The sequence below is a fragment of the Balearica regulorum genome, chromosome 2 (assembly GCF_011004875.1).
Source record: "Balearica regulorum gibbericeps isolate bBalReg1 chromosome 2, bBalReg1.pri, whole genome shotgun sequence".
Classification (NCBI taxonomy): domain Eukaryota; kingdom Metazoa; phylum Chordata; class Aves; order Gruiformes; family Gruidae; genus Balearica; species Balearica regulorum.
This window is the reverse complement of record NC_046185.1, coordinates 72,653,812-72,674,565: the sequence shown is the minus strand read 5'-3', so window position 1 is coordinate 72,674,565 and position 20,754 is coordinate 72,653,812. Positions and strand designations below refer to the sequence as shown.

Sequence of the window (20,754 nt, the reverse complement as noted above, 5' to 3'; positions counted from 1 at the left end):
CGGCTCCGGGCACGGGCGTGCGCCCAGCCCGGCGGGGAAGGAAGGGTGCTGGGAAATGTAGTTCTGCTCCGGGAGAGCCGGCCGCCGCGCTCCCCCCCGCGGCAGGGCCTGCCGGAGCGGGGAGGGGGTGTCCTGGAGGTCCTTTATCCCGTCCTTCCCGCTTCGGTTACCACCGAGTGCGGGCCGAGGCTTTCCAGCGCCTTCGTTACTTTTGCTGAAGACGACTGCCAAGGGCTGGAGCTTGAAAGAAACCAGCAGCTCCCTTCACGTCTTCGTCTTCATCCTCATCCCCATCCCAGCAGCACAGCCCTACCGCAGCTCCATTAAACACTCTCCCGCCTCTACTGCTGCTTTAGTCTCCGAAAGCTGAAAGCATTCAGAAATTTGCAGTGTCACTGCAAGGTAGAGAGCAAGACTGGTTAGACTGGGTGGAGAATTTTGTCTTGTCTGAACGTGTTCTAGTGTCAAATTATTTAACAAGGAAGCATCTGCACTTTTACTGGGAATTAGGCCCACTGAAAAAGTAGTTGTTCTGTCTGGGTTTTTTTAGACCTGACATTTGTGACATTATGTTGCATCAAATGTTTTTTGCAAATAATCTAGGGAGGAGCTAATTTCCTGCATCTGGCATACACCAGACCTCCGTGCCCATGCGTGAGAGTGACAGCTAACATTTTACAGGTGGTCTAAATGCCTCTGTAATAAATAGGATTGGTCTGAGCAAGTTTTGCGAGGGCTGGAATCTATGACATTTGAACTAGTCATTGCTGACACCGTGCTACTCAGTTTCCCTTTCGCAGCTTAACACAAGCTTTCATCAAGTACTAAAGCTGTTGGTAACCCTGCCATAAACCCCCTCAAGGGATCTTCCTCTTTATTCTGAATGAGAGATGCAGCATATCCTGTACAACATATTACAGAGGTTGTATACCTCTGAACATGTGAAAAGTGCCTAGATATAGGAATTTGATTTTTTTTCTCTTTTTTTAAGATTTACGTGCCAGTTTAACATTATATAACTTCATGGTAGATTTGTGTCCACCAGGACTTTGGTGGAGCATTTCTTGCATGATACAGATGCCTAAAAGCTGAAATTACTCTAAGCACGATTGTTTTTAACTTGTAAAACAGCAATCTGACCATTCATAGCCCAGCTTTTAAATGCAGACCAATATAAAGACAAGAGACTATGGGGGAGACCTATCCCTATCATCATCTGAAGGAGAAAAGGCAGACGTTTACTTCCTGTAGCCATGTTGCATCCTACAGCTGTAGGTGGGGCTAGGCCCAGCCAGTTTCCTACAGTTTTTGCATTACCATCCCGACTTTTCCATGCTGCAAAGCCTTTCCTGCCGGTTACACACACATTCGTGCTTGTAGAGGTCCTTCTTGGCTCCTGCTCCTTGTTTTCCCTTGCTGAACAGATCACGTGTAGGTTCAACATAGTGCTTTAATTTCATGCAGTGGAGGCATTTATAGACCTACAGGTACCTCATTTGATCCTGAAGGCGATGAGGCATTACAAGCAGTTGTCCATATGAGAAGCTTTTATTGCATCTTAAAATGATACTGTCACTCAGTGCTCTTTGATCAGACAGATCTGCCTCCTGGCAGCGTGTTGAAATAGCTAACAAGCATGCATTGCTACCTGAACCTTTTCTCCTCAGTTCCCGCAGAGCGGAGGAAGCATGCCAAAAAGAGACTCTGATGGCTCATTATAATACATTTATTACATTAAAGTTCAATTAGCAAGTGTCAATTAAGATTTACATGGGGGGGAAGGGGGGGGAGTTGAGAGTACAAATCCTTCTGTTAGATAAACAGAGATGCCAGCAAGTCAAATCTTCATAGGCACATCCTTATTCCTTTGATTTTTCTTAACAGACTCAGGCTGTCATGTTCTTCAGGAATAAAAATTCATATCACCTCTTTGACTTGAATGAAGCTATAAATATTGATTTACATAAGCTGAGGATTTGGTCCCTACTGTAGAAAACCTTTCCTTTCCAATTCTGTGTTTCACTATTCATTATAAATAACTAACCATGTCAGAAATAAAATTTTAAAAACACCTCAACAACAAACCTACGATGAAATAAAATAAAGATTTCTAACTCATGTATTTTCACAACATAAACACTTAAGAACACAGACCTGAGCATAAACGCCAGAAAACAGTCTCTGAGGTGACAGCTGAGGGAGGCATGATCTTCACAAGACACACCTCAAGTCCTGAACCCGTAATTCCACAACAGATTTCAAACAGTGACTGCAGCCTTTACAGCTGCTTGTGTTTAAGATTTGAAGTGTTATGTGATTTTAGATTAGATGCCAATTTAGGTATAAATTGCACTGATACAGTGTGGTTTAGGCATTTTTATGGCTATAGAGTAGTGCACCTCAGGGTTCTATACTACCAGAAATTTGCCAACAGTTCCTTTGGATGTATTTTTACTATTAGGGATTCTTCAATGGTGAAGAGGGCAGCACGGGAATGCTTTTGTGTCACTGTAGAGAACACGTATGTACCTAAAAGTACACATGTGCTAAGTACTGATAGTCCTTGATGCTCTCCTATGAAGAGGGAGATATAAAATGAGGTATTAACTAGTAAGAGAGACGTTTGTAATCTTCTGTCTGCCGTTGCACTAGCACCCATGAGTTTGTGCACCAAACTGAAGCTTTTTGAGTCCGCTTCAAGATATCCCAGTCACCCGTAGTTCTTATTCACTCGATGTGCACAGCCATTCACTCGAAGTTACAAGCCATTTTACACATGCTACCAAAATACTGAGTACTGAGGTGGCCATGAAGCCAAGGAGACAGACAATGCTGGCAACAGCGAGTTAACCACGATTTATACCTGAAATAACCACATGAAATTATGAAATAACTCAGTAACAAAGCCACAAGGTGTCAGCACTGGCCTGAGTATTTAGAAAATAACTCTATCCCTGCTTGAGAGACTTTTTGTTTTGTTTTTTTTTTTTTTAACCTATGTTACTGAGCATTTGTGAACTTTCAGTTTTGGCTAATCTCACTTCAGTAATTCACTTCAGTTTAATGACAAAGTAATATCCTCTTCAGATGAATGAAAAATACTCAACATAAATGATTACAGTTTCAATAGTAGCAGGACTAAAAAAAAAAGTAATCTTTAAAGTTCATTGTTGAGATATAAACTTTGTATCTTTAGGTCATCAACACACCTTTGTATTCTGGACTAAAGTAAAAAATCAATCTTTTATGCAGATCAACTGCTAAGATGAGATGACTCCCAATTAAACATCTTTTACAAAATAGTGGTAAAAAGAAAATGAAAAACAGCTTTTGGGAGCACCGGCTCTGGTTGTACCCAGTGATTACAGCAGTGACTGACTTCATTGCAGAAACAACTTTGTTCGGTATCTCAAAGTGTACAGTATTATCAGCAGTGTTATACTTGAATGATTCACATAGAAGACTAAGAATCTTGTTCAGTTAACAGGAGGAATGAAATGCATGGTAGTAAGGCAGAGCAGTCAATAGCAGCAATACGGAGAAGTTCACTCAGTGGACCAGCATGCAAAACACAGCACCAGTAAGACCTTGGGGTGGACAAAATGCAGAGCACTATCTTGCAGGGTTAGCCTGCGCGGTAGCTGTGTACACGGAGCAAGAGTTGGATATACGGACATCTGAGTAACAGAATATTTTGGCCTCCTCAGGTTTGCGACAAAATGCTTTATCAATCCATCAAATGTTACATAGCACAAGACAAACAGAATATGATTAAAGAGTATATTATGATTATTGAGTATATTTAAGGCCTCTTGATCATGATCACTTGGATAGTGCACAAGTAGCTGACACTCATGAGACCTATTCTTGGAGCCTGCAACTACAGGGCAGCAACACTACAAACACAAGAAAGAGCACGCATTGCTAAAGCACCACATTTCTTGGTGCCTTGAGCTAACTCTTCTCAGTCCACCAGCAAGGAAATAAAACACCTGCTCAAACCTGAGCAATCTCAGAAATTGAGGCATCCCTGTTTGAGAGACTTCTACAGCAGCTTTTGCCTGCTGAGTATTATGGGAGTTCCTCCTCTCTGTTGCCAACCTCTACTATAATCGCATCTTCTTCTTTTCTGCAAAAGCCTGTTCTGACTGCTTCAGGAGCTGCATCTGGCCAAGCAGCGCGGCAGTGATGGCAATAGATAAAGAACACCCAAACTGGTAATACTGGCAACTTGATTATAGTTGCTCCAAATTGGTTACAAAAACACAGCGTAGAGGCCACCACAGGAATCTCTACATTCTACTTACTTATAGTAAGTGACAATTGAGTTAGTACTTTGTTAAAATACAGATGATTACATTTATTTACAGCTTCACTGTGATTTTGATGGTGAGAAAGAGAAAAATGTAGTCCCCCACATCTGTTAATTTGCTACTTTGACCAGCCTCACTGACTTAAACAGAATTAGTCAGGGTAATAAATTCAAGGCCATGGCATAGGAAGGAATTGTTAACACAAGGCAGCAGCAGAGACTTCTTTAGCCTCACAGAGACCTCCCTCCCTCCTCCCCTTTTATAAATGCCATACCACACATTTTCTTAGACTAAAAAGGCATTTATTATAACAGGTTTATAAATATTGTTGTCTGTCACTGTCAAATAGCTAACAAGGCTCACTTGAACACCAACATTTAGTATAAAACAGATGTTACAAAGCAATGTTTTAGGGCATGCACTGATTGTAAAGTAGTCCCGTAGGTCACCATAATTTCATTATGTACTCATTCAGTGTTATTTTTCTGAAAAGACTAGTGCATAAATACAAAGAAGTTTGATGATTACTTCTGGACTACAAAACCCCAGTTCTGCACTCCTACCCGACCAAATGCTCATCAACTTCACATGGGTGCTGGGTACTGGCATACAGAACAGAACCTAGCATGAAGAATGCAGAACACCACTTAGCACTATAGTTACAAGTTGCTTATTTGTATGTTTTATCTATGTATTAGTCTTGAGAATGCTGAACAAAGTCAAAAGGTAGAGATAACATTTCAAGTTCAACCATTACACCTCAATGTAATACAAAAGAAAGTGGCAAGAGTTAACATAGTTACAACAGCCTGCTTACTTGCAAAGTGGTTAAAGCAAACCAGACCTCAGGATATATTAATCAGAAATACCAAAACATACCAGGCATCTGCTTTAACCTAAACAGTACTTGTGAAGCTTCAAATATGCTAACAAAACACATCTGCCTAAATAAAGGCTGGGGATATCACACACAAATATCAAGGTCCCACTATTTCTTTTTTTCTAATTAGTTAATAGGTTTCGAATTTCGTCTTCGACTATCTGTGTCAAGACTTGAATGATACTTCCAGCTTTAGAGAAAATCCATTGTGGTATTTTTTTCTATTTCAATTTTTTATCCCTTATTTCGTATCACCAACTGTGAAAAACTGGAAAAGAAAACATTGTTTTATATGTTAGCAGTCCAGTATTTCAGAAGCAGATGTCATATTTTGTACTTAAATAATACTTTTTCCTCCTAGATTTAAATATGGCATCCATGCTTCCTTTCTTATTATCCTAATACTCTATATAACAATATTTTCTTGACTTACTGAACTTATCCTCGTTTCATCTTGTTTGGAAAAAAATATGTAAAAACACTAATGTGAGGCTAATTTTTGCACTGAAGAAGGTGACAAAATGTTAGTCTGTTAAAACTGCAAACATAATACCATAGCAGGTAACATCTCAGGTTTCTATATATTCTTCTGGATCACCCTGCCCCCCAAAAATCAGCTAGGATTCAGGCAACATGTAGGATTCTGTGGTTTGTCTTCTTTTACCTCCAAAGCAGAGTCTACCCTTTTGTTTTTAACCCTCATGTATCATTCTCAGACTTACACACAAAAATACCTTCAGCAAATTTACATTGCCTAAATATTAATTCCGGGAAGAATATTTATCATTAATCTAAACTTTGCAGATCACTGTTGTGAAAAATCAGCAAGAATATTTTTATTCCTTGGCACACAACCTAAGTGAATTGTTCCTTTATTTAGTCTTCTACTAATACCATCTTATGAAATTGAATTGAATGATGTCAGGCTTAAGAGAGAGATGTGAAACTAAATTAGGCAATACATTGCAATCACTAGTTACCATAAAATGTTCACTGCCCTGAGTAGGCATTGGAGCCATAAAAGATTTGCTTGGCACTTTTGAAAAATCCAATTACTTCTTTAAACATGTAAACATGAATTTGAGTAAGTATCAATTAGAAACAGCTCAGAAAAGTACTGCCACCAGGTAATTCTGTAACGCCATATTCTATGAAGAGCTCATTACCTTTACAGACAGTTTCTTATGAGTGCCGTGTGAAAGTTCACCTTGTAAGGACGTTCCTAAATAGCCTTTAATTGCCTAAAACCAGCCTATACAGAGCAGCGGCTGTTCTAAAACAGGGGCTGTGAAGTCCTGCATGTATTCCAACCTCATGTCGGTTTGAAAGAACGTTCCTACTTCAGTAAGAAACACAGAAGTAGGGCAAAAGCAACAGTTGTGAATGACTATGGAGCTGTGTCAGGGGAAGTTCAGGCTGGACATTAGGAAAAGATTTTTCACTGAGAGGGTGGTCGGTCACTGGAGCAGGGTCCCCAGGGAAGCGGTCATGGCACCAAGCCTGGCAGAGTTCAAGGAGAATCTGGACAACACTCTTAGTCATATGGCTTAGTTCTAGGTCGTCCTGCAAGGAGCAGGGAGTTGGACTCAATGATCCTCATGGATCCCTTCCAACTTGAGATAGATAGTCTATGACTGCAATTCAAACTACTTAGCAATCAAAAAAAAACCCCCAAAACGCCCAACCAAACCTGCCCCTTTCCTTACGGCAAGTTCGTTGCTATTGCCAATTCAAATCACAGATTTTCAAAGAAGGTAATGTCTTTTCAGACTGCTTTTTCACACCCATCAGCTCCACAAGCTGCACATGTCCTCCTTGACATTTCAAAATTACACTGTTTTTGCCTATCTAAGCCCGAATTAGATAAGTTAAAAAATCAAGTTCAACCATACATAATTTCACCAAACTCACGGTAAAAAAATCACTCAAGTGATTATTTCATACTAATACAACAGGTTTACAAAGGGAGCTTTACCTAGATCTTACTCTGTATCTGCAAAACGCAGACATCTCAACATATAAATTGCATAGAAATAACTTGATATAAAAAAAGATGTGGGGAAAAGTTGACATATGGTCAAAAAATATAAATTATTTTGGTTTGATTAATTTTTGTTCTTGGGAAATTGAAATTTTCTTGAATACCTTCCAGTCAGATCCATATCTGTGCTGGGCAGGCTATGGGAGAGCTGCATTAGGCCCTCATACACTGCTACAGAAATACCAATAATGAAATTATAATTAGGGAAATAGACAACGTACAATGAAAGCTGTTGAGAAACGATGTAGAGCCTCCATCTTTTGATACTTCAGCTGCTGCAGCACTAGTTTGTAAAATGGCCAGGGAGCAGGTACATATGCAGCAGTCAACTGTCACTACTGTCTACAGGGTCTTGATGGGTTTTCATACCTCTGAAGGCAAGATCAAGCCTCTAGCTCTTACCTTGGAGTTTCACCGGAGTACGTCTTGAGGGATAGTCTGACCTTGTGCCCACATCAGCCCTCACACAGCTAAGACCTGCATAAAAGCTAAATTCTCATTAAAGTCCGACTCTGTTCCTTCTATTCACATCAAGTAACATTTGCTTGTGATTAAAAGTGCCAGACACACTCTGCCATACGTAAACTCATGCAAAAATAGGAAGTATGCCAAAGCCATTAGCCCTTCCTTGTCATTCAGCCTTACCGCCAGTCTCTCCACTCTTCTGTCCCAAACTATTTGAGGTCACCTATGCCTCACGGTATAGCATTCAAGCAGACTGCTTCGCCCGTTCATTACATGCTGTGGACTCAGGGTGGAAACAAAGGTTGCCGATTCATGCAAGTTACGTGCGTACACAGCTCCATGACGCACCAAAAAACCCTGTAATAACTAAATGTTTTTCCACTTCTATCATAAATGTAAGGCTCTATACGAAGTTATACTTTGTATAAAATACTAACACTCTCACGATAGGTATCTCTGAAAATAAGTGGTATTAGACCTTTTGTAATTGTGTGAAATACATGTTTCCTTCTCCTAAAGCTATTACCAAATACTTTTCTTTGAGGAATCTATTTGGAGATGTTAAAAAAAAAAGTGTGTGTGTGTGGGGGCGGGGAAGTACACCTGCTACACATTAGTGTGTCAAACCAAGGAAACCAGAGAGTCACAAAATGCAATGTAAATGCTGATAGAAGTTATGACATTTATATATAAGCTTGAATTCTGCCTCTAGAGTATGGCATGCTGCAAACTTCCAGCGGACCCAGAAGAGATCAGAAAGACCAGACAGAGGCTCTGTTCTCTAAAAGGAGAATAACTTGCTGCTTTATAAATGTCTGGTGCACAGGATGGCTGGGAAACCAAGGAGAAGACAGACAAAAACCAGGAAGACCTGCATCTTCCTTTAGACTTATAGCAGACATTTACTTACAGATAACTGGAATATCACCAATGACACAGATTTCTAATTGTGACCTAGATAACCATGAAGACAGCTGTGTGTCAGTCCTCCTTACCCACTAACTCCTCTTCACAGCTGGGCTAAGACTTCTCAGCATCATCTCCCTAAATAGCATAAGGCATCTGTGGGAATGGGGACAGGACATAGGCTAGTGACAAGGAGCACAGTACTTTTCCAAGGAAGACTAGACGTGAACGCTCACAGTAAGAACACCATCCACAGTTTGGCAAGAGAAGATACACATATTTAAGGGATTTGGTGTAGGATGGGCCATGCTGGTTGTTATTTCCATTTCGCAGTAGCCATTTGAGTACATGGAAGCAGTTGCAAGGCTGCTCTTCTCAGTTCAGACCCAGGATATGGTTCCCCAGGTGAGCTTCAAAACCGCTGCCTGGTGGCTTGCTGATGTACACCATGCTCCAGTTGTTCTCTAATCCCTATGTTGAATACTGGAAAAGTCAGTGCCAAACCTAACTTTGACAACTTTTAACCCAATCTGAGGGGTTCCTCAGATTAGGGAGATCACAAGTGTTTATTTTCTTGCTATCCAAGTATTGCAAAACCAGTCAAGCAGGACAAGAAGGCCACAGAGGGATTTCAAACTTTTCTCGTCAATATATTCTCTTTCAAACTCAGAGTATTTCCCTTATAGTAATAGAATTTCGAAGAAAGCATCGTCCAATATCCAATAACATTATCAAACCAGCTTTTTTTTTGGGGGGGGGGAATCAATTAGCATCAAGTATCTCACCTATACATAAAAATATACACAATTATTTTATTCCAGCAAAGAAAAACACCTGCTTTCTGAAAGTCTGTCCTCTCCACTTATTTTTCTCTCTGTCCTGTCCTACTTATTTTTAATATAATTTCAGGCCTAGCTTATGATTTGTAGTGGGGACCAGTCAAACACCAGTGTCACAAAACAAGGTCCCTTTGTGATAGGCACTGTCACAAATATAAGCAGCCGATTTCCAACTAATTTACAAACTTTAAGTATAAAGCATTCTAGGTAAGATGGACAGGGTGAGGAAAGGGTGATATATGATTAATGTAACAGGCAATGGTAACAACTGAATTTTGTTCTGCATGGAAGGAACACATTCAAGGACATTTATTAATGCCTTATGGTCTTTGCCAGTACTATCTTTCTAATTAATAATAAATTTCCAGAGGACACCATACTCTTAAACATGCACTTTCTATGCCTCTGTTTTAGGTCACCCTGCAGCAAGTAATTCTAAAAATAAAAGCACTTTGGAAATGTGTTCTTTAACAGCTGCTTGCTAGTAGTAGTCACCATAAGGAAACGAAAAATGATTTGATTTGGAGAAGGAAATGTCTACCTCCTTTTCAAAGGAGACCTTTTCCTTTAGTTAGTGTTGGTTCCTGTTAATTAGAAAAATCTGAAAAAACTATTTGAAATGCCCTAATCCCTTAAAAATTACTTTGAAGAAAGGTACTTTGTAGTAACTTTGTATAACAGGGATCAGTTCTGCTTTTCAGTATTAAAAAGAAAAAAAAAACAAAACAACCTTCCATGACAAGTTACTATGCCGACTCAAATGTTAAGACTTACCAAGTATCAAAGTACCACTGAATTAAAGCCCTTTCATTTCTCTTATGCCTTTTTGGTCTCATATTTCTCCCCAACTACTAATTTCTAGCACTCACACCTTCTTTCTTTGTCAGCATGAATTTCCTATTCCTGCTTTCCCCACTCTGAAGAGCAACTCTCAGACAAAATGCCACAAGACAGCAAACTTCTTTCACTGAAAGAAAATTACCCCAACTCCTGCTTCTAATCTGCCACAGTTATTTTCAGCTCTTCTTAAACTTTCCTCCATTTTACCTCTTCCACCTGCAAAGTGTTTAGAGCAGAAATTATGTCTTTAGTAATATCTGGGAAGTAGTATGCAAAATTTTGGAACAATTTACTTGTGGATAATAATACAGCTAAACTCAACCATCAGTTGAAACCCCAGATTGTTTTGCTGCTTGTTGTGGACTTTTATTTCCTCTCATTTGATTAGAAATGCTCAATTAGTGCTAATTAAGTACTTTGAAGCTTGGGCGAAAACTTTTACAGAAGTGAACATTTCTGCTAATACTTCAACAAGAGAAAAATATGACAAAACCACCAGACAGCACACTTAGAAGTAACCTAAAAAAATGGGGAAAACCCCTGTATTTTTTACCATAATCAAGAACAGGGGTAAAGCTGAAGCCTGAAGCAGTTCATACTTCGCAGTGGACATATCCTTAAGCACCTCTGCTCTGAATTTAGTGTTGCTTTAGAGCCTGAACTTTAAACACCTCTGACTCCATATAGGTGGAAAGCAGCTCTACAGGTGTTGCACATTTACCTCGGTATTATTATTGTCATCTTTATTATACCTCTGTGCCTGGATCCAGCCAGACTATCCTAAATCTAGCACTGTATTAAAAAAGAAATGAGGAGCTGAAATGGGTTTCTATCCTACTTCAGTACTTTTCAATTATTAGATTAGCCCTTTAGTGGATAATCAGGTAAATACCTGAAACCAAAACAGTAAATACAAGGCCATAAACTACAGCAGCCCTGAGGCTACTTTAAATAGCTGTGATCTCTGAGAAGGAACTGCACTATCTCAGCTGCCTACGAATTAGCACAAAGGAGAAAGAATTTCCCTTAATGATATCTTCACTTCACCCGGTTGCTGAATATTAAACTCATTATCCAAGGCTTCAGCTCTCTGCTTCAGACAATCTTAAGACTAAATTTTACAGCTATCATGGACCAAAGCAGACCTTCCTTATTATGAGGTCTCCACAATGTATTTTGTCAGTGATGAGTGGGTTGTCCAACTTGAAAGAAGTAATTTATACTAAATAAAGGTATTATATGCACTTTTAAAGTTCACTTCATTCCAAATTTCTCTTTCCCCTTCTGAACTCTAGTCCCACAATTTTAAGTGAACAAATTCTTAAAGAAATCAATGAAAATATATATTACTAAGCAATCTTTCTTTTGAAATAGGGATAAAGTGTTTGTGATGGAGATATAAATTCCTCTTAAAACCTAATTTATATACTTTAAGCATAGATTTGAAGAATCCTGAGCCTAAAAAATTAGTCTACGAATTTCAGTCTATGAATAATGATGCAAACCCAGCAAGGCTGGTTAATCTTTTTACTCTAAGCAGTAATGAAAATAGAAATTAGGTCCATCGCATGCTTTACTAGATCCTATGTTACAGAGTCCTCAAGCGTACCACATTAGATAGAACTTTGGCACAATTCAAATTTTAATTCTATTTAAATAGAATTTTAATGCAAGTTGGGAAGTGAAAGAGCAACCTTATCTAAGCACATTCAACTACTACATGTATACATGTCATACACTTCCTATTATGTGAAGAACAGAAATTCTCCACAAGAAATCCAAGTTTTTCATAATATTCTGTGGCTCATAAATACCTTTTGACGCTTTCAATTTCGGTAATATTTAGCGCTTATGTTTGTAATATTCATTGGTGATAAAAAAAAATCTAATGTATTTCTCCATCTCATCTTTTTCCACAGTAACTACATTTTAGCAATGGTTTGATGAAACTAAAGATATTGCTGCTCTTCTTAATCCCTATATTTCCTTACAAATAATCTCAAATATATTTCCATTTCTTTGTAAGTTAACACCAGCTGCCCATATTCATCTTTAACATGAACGGGATATACAGGCATACAACACAGAAAAACAGATTACTTTGTACTACTGCACAACTGCTTAAAAACATATTTACATGTCAGCAATATTACTGGGTGTTTGTTGCTTTTTGTTTTTTTCACAAAAAGGGAAAAATTGATTTAATCTATTGGGAGGACAACCTATGGCTTGTTGGGAACGTCTATATTCTCTATGTTTTACATCTGTTTTTCCTATGTATGGAGAATTTACATTACTATATTCTCCCTTCCCCTTGTTTACATAACTTTGTATCTCACTCATAAAAGAAGTAGCCATTTCTTTCAAGAAAGCTGTTGAAACATTATTATTATAAAGACATTCATCACCTCTTTTCAATTGAAAAAAAAAAAAAAGTCATGTTAATGCTTGATTATGCAGGTTTAGTTTTGGAAAGTACTAGACCAAGTAAACCTCCATAAATATTTAAAAAAAAAAAAGAAGAGAGAACTGTCCTTTGCTGAAGGGCAGGTTTTATACTGCTGTGTCAGTATATTTCTGATCTTAAGTTCAGAAACTGCACTTGGAGTTGTGCTCTCTGCTCCAGAAGTACCAAACAGCATTATAATTTTTTTCCAAATTTGCTTTCTGGGAGCAATTTGGAAGGCAATTTTGTTATTTGATAAGATGTCCATCACTAAATTTGCCTAAACACACATACAGACGCCCCTCCCAAACACACATACACACGCACACACACATTGATTTTACAAAAGTCTCCTTTTCTTTAAGCAAGTAGTCACAACACTGAAAATATTCTCCTATGTGTTCGCTGATTATTCTTAAATGATTTGTCACCACTCTGCCACTCAAAGGAGACGGTTATTTCATTCTTCTGAGAAGCTAACTATGTTCAAAAGCAGCTAGATGATAATGGTGGTGTGATATAAATTCCAATAGAAAAATGCATCGTCCATCCACATAGCCGTCCATCCTGAGAAACTTCCACTGACAAACTCTTGCTATTTTCCATCGGTCATGGGGTTCCCATCAATAAATAGAAGGTCAGTGCAACAATGAGGAGCAAGCAGAATGGAGAAGAGAAGGTCTGATAGGCAGCTGATGGCATGAAAATATCTTCATACTTGTAAATACTGACAACACGCTCTGATACAGGTGGTGAGTCTATATCATGACGAGTTATAGAACCTTTAGTAGGTAAGCGCAGAAAGAAATAACATCAGATGCATTTTTTCTATAACTCTACCAAAGAAACAGGTAGAAAGCCAAGTAATTTTCAAACCTACAGGAGCATGCGATACTACACTGGCAGTGAGTAGGGTCATTTCTCTCCTTTCTGAAATTAAACTTCTGAATAAAAGAAATGAAATTCAAGTAAACAATAAACATCCTTCAAAGGAAATCAGAACATCTAGTTATGAATTATCCTTACCTCCATTTATCTTCCGGGAGTGGGGATAACTAGATAGTGAAGAAAACATGACAGGTAGGACTATTTATTTTGCCTTCCTTTTTACCTGTTTTAAGCCTCATGCTGCCAGAATTTTAGTTCATTTTAAAAAAAAGGGAATCTAGTAAGAATATTCTAATTGAAAGGCATTTATCAATTTTGGCACCCCAGTTCTGCCAGAAGCATGGAAATCAACTTACCCTGAATTGCTGGACCCCAAGCAAACAGATAGTACCAACTCAGGTGCAGATCTACGATGGTTTCCTCTCGTGGAACATATACAGGACGCTTGAATCGACACGTTACACGATTGTTTTCAAAAACCCCTTCTTCATCTCTAGCAGGATTTCTCTGGATTTCTTTAGCCCACTGACCAACATTATAGAAGTGCTGTATTCGGACTCTTCCATTATCATCGTGAACACAAGCCATGACATCATCTCCTCCCTACACGGTCAAAACATATTAGTAGAAAGAAAACAAAAGTGTCACAAAGCATTTCCTCATTTATGTATGTAATTTTAATTATTAAAAATTAATCAAGACCTGGGGCGCTTATTCTTTCTTTCTAAAAGTTACACATACGCAAACATTTGTTTCCCTAACCACTGTCTTCAGTCAGATTGAAAAGCACAAAGTGGACAGTAATATTTACTTACCCTTACTGTCTCTGAATTCTTTTTTGGATCTCTCTCAGAGTTATTTTACCTAACATATATAACATATTTGTAAAACATTATATCACCCTGACATCACAAAATTAACTAATCAGTGGAAGGCTGTTTTCTTTTGCAATTTGTGAAGTTCTTGGAACCTGCTTCATAAAAACTGGATATCTTGAATCCTTGATGTGTGCAAAATCCACTGCATCAAATCATGGACAGAAATACAATAAAATTTGGTAAAATAGAGGAGACAAATCTACTAAATCTGGTCAAATGATAGCATAAATTGCAGTCTGCTTTTCTAATCTCTTCTCATGTTTGCTTAAGGGAGGATCACCTCTTATAGCTCTTAAGAGAAAATGAAAAATGTTCAGCAGGCAGCAACAGAACACCGTAAGATACGAGAAAAGCGTAATCAATATGTGCTTTGCCACATAGTATAAACAGCCACCAGGCATTACAATTAAGCAGAGAAACAACAGGCAGAAGGAAGTGCGAGACAATTGTTTGTAGAGGTCATTCATAGAAATATTCAACAAGTTGCGAGAAGCAAGGCACTCAGGGATTAGCGTTAAGTTTAGGAGTACTATCTCATAGAAGTCTTAGTATCTAGAACCATTAAAACACTGTCCAAGTCGAACGAGTGGCATTTTACTGAACACCACTGCCACAGGTATGGGTGCCATATTAAATACAGGTCCAACACTAATCGTTCTGATATGTCATGATGATAGACACGATGCTTGCTAACGTGATCGTCTCCGAGTTCTTTGTTATAGGGAAAGGAGACAAAAAGGTGCAGTTCAGCTCTCTGGGAATATTGCTACATGGATTTGTAAAAGATGTGCAGAAAGTGAGGGGAAAAGGGGACGACTGGGTAAAACAACATGCTTAAACAGTTTCTGCACCTCGGTGCTGCTGCAGGCAACCTTTCCAGCTTCTGTCTTGAGCCTATCCTTGTCTCTGTAACTTATTTGCCAAGTTTAATTTTTATACATCTGAGCGCAAATCCCTCGTTCTTTAGTACAAAGAGGCAAAAATAAAGCTGTTTTCACACAGAAAACTAAAAAGGAAAGGAAAAAGCATTCTGAATACCAATTAATAGAATGACATTATAAAATCCTGCCTAGGCACAAAAGCCTGCAAGCGGAAAAGTGTAGTGTTATATGAGACAAAGAAATAGGTCACAGGACTTTAAAAAACCCCCAGAACTATTGAGGACAAAAAATAGGTTTTTCCCCTGAACTTCTGTAGCTATCCAGGCCACACCATTTTGATGAGGCCCTCCAAGGCACGGCCCACTTCTCACAGCCACGCTGTTTTGACCCAGAGTCATTTTACCATTACAGCCTCCGTATCCCAGGACACTAAAACATCCTGGAAGTTATGAAAAAGGATGAAGTCAGCAGGGGAACAAGAGAGAAAGACAGATGCTAGCTGGTTTAGTCCAGCTGACTGATAGGCATCACGTACACAGCAAATCTGGAAGCAAACCCTTTTACTTTACACTTACTTTATTCTTCTTACCAGAAGCTGAGAACTAACATGCTTCTTGGTGCGCCTGGGATGAAAGGTAACGCCGGCTTTCCAAGGGGCTGATGAGGTGCAGGTCTACTGCAGGTATATCAGAGTTACACACTGGCAACAGGATTTCTGATAGCTTTGGGCCAAATACTTAAATGCGCTGAGCTGCTTTGAAAACCCTGTTGAGTACTTGCATTTCCAGGCATCTAAACTCTTCCCAAAATTTGGCTGTAAGACTGTTCCTCACAACATTAAAAACATGAGCTGTTTCTTGTGACGTGAACTGTTCTTTATGACACAAAAGACTTCTGTCTTTATTGTGTTTATTTACAGAGTCATGTTAAAATAATTCTGTATTTTTTCAGACTACTGCTTACAACTCTACAAGAAACAGTCCTCTCCTCTGACTCCTGATTTAGGACGTAGGCTCAGTATTGTTTTATATGCTTAGGCATGTTTCTGTATATGAACACCTACATTATGAAGTGCATTTTAATCCTAAACATTTTACCAAGGATCACATCTTTGCATAAGCTGTCTGTGGCTCAGGTTTTTTAAAGTTCACACAGTACTTGCTCCTGTTTTGCTCATTGAAACACAATGAAAAGTGAAGCTTTTGAATGAAAAAGTAAGTACAGGAACGAGCATAAAACCAAACCAAATAAAATCCAGAAAAGATAGAAGAAGAAATTTTAACAAGACTGCTTTCCAGAGTATGTATGTTTCAATTAGCAGGAGTCATTTTGTCACCCATTTGTGGCTTCCCTGGAACAACACACAGGTATCAAAGAAACAAAAAGATTTCCAAAGTTAAACAGTGAAAGCTGTATTTATATCACTGAAAGTCAGCTGATTTACTGAAGATCACAATTATTTGCTATTTAGCTTCTGATGTGCCTTTTGCTCAAGTAACACTGACATAAAGCGTGATAGGACATTTCCACGAGAATTGGCTTACCCCTGAGGGCTTTTCTAATAAAAAGGCAAAAAGCTAGTAACATTCAGACATTCACACCCGAACTGAAATACTGTTGCAATTCTCAGGGAAGAAGGGAAAGGCTGTGTTAGGAAGGATGAAGCAGTTTTCTGGGAGGCAGTAGGCCTGGCTTCCGCTCCCAGGCTGGCTACCGAATGGTGCTCTGTTTTCAGCAAGTCAGTTTTTTCCTTGTATGCTCTGTTTGTGAAAGATCAAATACAAATCATTTCTATCCTAGCATGTAAAAGTGTGCACACCAGCAACGTGAAGAACTGTACACGTCTTACCATTTTCTTGTCTGAGGAAAATCCCACTGCCACCCAGCCGTCAGTATCGGCACTCAATTCAAATTCAACATCAGCTCCTATTCTACGGTAACTTAGAAAGTAGTCACAAGTCTCTGCGTTGCACCCAGGTTTACCGTACCTAAATGGAATTGGAAATACATGTAACTTTTCCTTGCAATTTCCTGCTATGGAACTTAATTGTGTTTCTGCAAGAAAAAACTAAAAGAACGCATTTTGGTATAATGGCAGTAAAACATGTTATATCATGCTATACACAAAGCACCATTAATTGTTTGCAATTACTACTCTTTTAGTGTAAGAATGTGTAGTATTTAAACAGTACAGCAAGCAATTAATTACACGCAGTATTACTCTGTTGATCTTCCTAGCTCGGGTTTTGTAAGTGCTTCGTGAAAATACAAGAAACATGAAATAACTGTAGGTCCATAACTATGACGTATGTACTTAAATAATCTAGTTTCTTCAAATAATATAGTCCATAGCTACAAAGTATGTTCTTAAATAACAATCTTTTCTTAAAATGAATAGGGAACATTTACCAAAGTCTCCAATGCAATCAGTCAGCGTTTGCAAACATAAAGGTATCTGCACTCTTATCTCAGACTGACCTGAAGCATCCCTTGGTTTTTCCACAGTCATCCACTCTGATTTTTGCAAATGGATCCACAGGAGGAGCAGTAGGGAAAGGGTAACCTGTATAATGAGAATAAATCATTACTAAGTAAAACACAAGGAATAAAAAGCAATAACACTAAAAAGGGTTCCAATAGCATTTACTTCATTTGCTAATAACTGAGCTGTTCAGATGAGGGACTACTTTGTCACATACGTAATCCCTTGCTCAGATGGTACTGGATCCAGGTACCAAAGTAACACTCATAACTGAAAACAAAAATTTTCTTAGGTTTCCTACATTCGTCAAGAAGGGAGAAGGATGCTGGAGCATGGCTTTGCTACACTGAGGGCAAAAGTTAACTTAAGGGAGCAGGAACATGACGTAGCAGAGTCAGCTAACAATTAAAGATCTCCACTCAGGTATCTCTTTGTGCACTCTTAGTCCCCTCAGGAAATCTGTAAGGGAACAAAATCTGACTCCTTAGCTATAAATGACGGTATTAAGTATAAATGGAGGGAACCAGATTCAGAGCTACAGGAATGGATACTGAAAGGACCTTACAATACACCCTCCATTAAGAAGTAAAATAAAACATGCATTGAGTTAAAAGGTAAGAGTGTATCAAAATGGGGAATTGCCTGCAGTGATGACCTGCAATCATATGTGAAGTAAGACCCAGAAGAGCTGGACAGTGAGAGTTATGACCCCAAGCAATCCCCTGATCCCCTGTCTACTCTACGATACTGTCAACATTTGCAAACAGATCTTTTCTGTCTTGGCTTGTAGAAGTTTGTGTCCATTGCATGAACATAAGATATTTTGATAGGACATTCTTCCATTTAGCCAACTGAAAACTAAAGTGCCAGTTGTGAAACTAGAAAGTTCTCTGAAAGTGTTTCATTGAATAGGAAATAAACACTGCAGTTGTTAGTTACAGCATCTGCAAACAAACATTTAGCCTACACAACTTCAGGCATTTGGGAGCCCTGATTCGCTTTCCTAGATTCTGGCAATGCCAATGGAGAAAGTATGCTGTAAACTGCAAATTACAGCCTCCATCAATGTTATTAGGGGCCTGGGTAAATTACCCAGCATAAACATATAAAGTTGGCAAAATATCACCGCAGCCTGTAGCGGGGCATCACCATAAGACTGATCACAGGACATCCTATCTTCTCACTTCTTCCTTTTTTTTTTTTTTTCCTCGAATGTATCAAATAACCGGTTTTCAATGCAGCCTAGCCACAAAATTGGAATTTTAACATTCTGCCATTTGCAACTTAAAATAAAAAAGCCACAAAACCCAGACGCCTCTCCTATATTTCTTACACAAGACATCACAAAGCATTTTGAAACCCACAAACCCCAGCACTCCTTCGAAGTTAGCGGCCCGACAAGCTTTTCACCAGAGGGTTTGCACCTTGGAAGGCGAGCCACCACCGGCCGGCCCCGCTCAGCGGGACGGGGACAGACCCCGGGCCCCCGGCCCCCTCCCTGGCTCCTGCCGCGGCACCGCGGCCCCCGGCTCTGCCGCCCGGCGTGAGCTGCCCCGGCCCTCGTCTGAGGGAGATGCCCAGGCCCAGGGAAGCCGCCGCGCCGCAGCCCGGCGGAGAGCGAGGCGCCAGCCGTGCGGAGGGCCCGGCCGTCGGGCAGGGCACCCGGGGCTCCCGCGGTCCCGGCCCCCGAGTGGCAGGGCTGGAGGCCGCCCGGCCGGCGGCGGGCGGAAGATGGCGGCGGGCGCTGGCCTTCGTGCTGAACGCCGCCGCCGCTCGCTCGCCCGCCCGCCGCCGGGCCGCCACCAACCGCCCGGCCCGGCCCTCCCTCCCCCGCGACGGGCTCGCCCCGCCGGCCGCCGTGCCCCGCCCGGCCCCCGCCGCCTGCCCCCGGCCGCCGCACCCTCCTCGGAGAGGTAGCGCAGGTCGTAGAACTCGCTGGCGAAGGTGCCGTACGAGGAGTCGTGGTGAGGCCGCGCCGCCTCCTCGCCGTGCTCCCCACCGCCCGCCTCCCGCCGCCCGCCGCCCTCCTCCGCCGGGCTGGCGGCGGAGCCGGCCAGGAGCAGCAGCAGCAGCAGCCGCCGCCAAACGCCGCGGCTCCGCACCGCCATGGCGGCGGCGGCGGCGGGGCGAGAAGGCGGCGGCGGCCGAGCGCGCCTCCTCCGCGGCCGCCCGCGGGCTCCTGCGCCGCCGCCGCCGGCGGAGCGGGGGAGGCGGCGGGGTGGGCCCGGCCCCGGGGACGGGCGGTGCCGGAGGGACTGTGGGGCTGGGTGAGGGGACGGTGTGGGAGGGTGTTTGGGGGAAAAGGTGTAGGGGCGGCGTGTGCGTGGGGGTGTGCGTGGGAGCTGTGTGCGTGGGCGGTGCGTGTCGCCCCCAGCCCCGTCCCAGGCAAAGCCCTGGCAGCCCTGAGCCCTCCCGCTGGGACCACCGTCGAAGGGGTGCAGGGTGGCCTTCCCCGCTCGCCGCTTCCCACAGCCCCCCAGCCGCACGCCGGAGCACCCCAGAGCCCACCCGCCGCTGGGACACCTTCTCCCAAGGCCGCGGCACAGTTCTTGGGGGGCAGCACCAGGCCGTCCCCAGCTGCCCCCGTGGCCTCGATTCACCAAAACCTCTCAGCATGTGCTTCAAGAGGATGTGATAAATCCTGCTCCGTAGTTGCTGGGCGAACTTACCTCTTCTCTTATTTTTAATGACTTCTGACATGGGACTGAAGGCACAGCGCGACATAACATTCATTTCAGGTAAAACCCAATGCTAGTGAGCGTTCGCTATCTGATGCGTGCTCTTGCTTTCTGTTTTATGCAATGTAACTGCAGCGATACAAATATGCTGAAAACCTGGCAGAACTGAAAGCAAGCCCAGCTCGTGCCCCCAAAGATTGCTTGGACTCTTAACTGA

At 41.2% G+C, this 20,754-nt stretch overlaps 1 protein-coding gene across 1 annotated transcript; it reads right to left on the bottom strand.

Moving 5' to 3' along the window:
- Positions 1 to 4,593: 4,593 nt before the first annotated feature.
- Positions 4,594 to 20,083, bottom strand: FRRS1L (ferric chelate reductase 1 like). Its single transcript, XM_075744692.1, has 5 exons — positions 19,760 to 20,083; positions 17,856 to 17,940; positions 17,227 to 17,365; positions 13,975 to 14,221; positions 4,594 to 13,512 (listed from the first exon to the last, which is right to left on the bottom strand). The coding sequence occupies exons 1-5, from the start codon at positions 19,965 to 19,967 to the stop codon at positions 13,340 to 13,342; spliced, it is 852 nt and encodes a 283-aa protein (XP_075600807.1). The 5' UTR covers positions 19,968 to 20,083; the 3' UTR covers positions 4,594 to 13,339.
- Positions 20,084 to 20,754: the final 671 nt, after the last annotated feature.

Coding starts and splice junctions, on each gene's coding strand:
- FRRS1L (XM_075744692.1), bottom strand. CDS start 19,967: ATGGCGGTGCGGAGCCGCGGCGTTTGGCGGCGGCTGCTGCTGCTGCTG. Junction 14,222..17,226: donor TTTCCTCAGACAAGAAAATG/GTAAGACGTGTA, acceptor TTGACCGTGTAG/GGAGGAGATGATGTCATGGC. Junction 13,513..13,974: donor TTGGGGTCCAGCAATTCAGG/GTAAGTTGATTT, acceptor TACCTACTAAAG/GTTCTATAACTCGTCATGAT.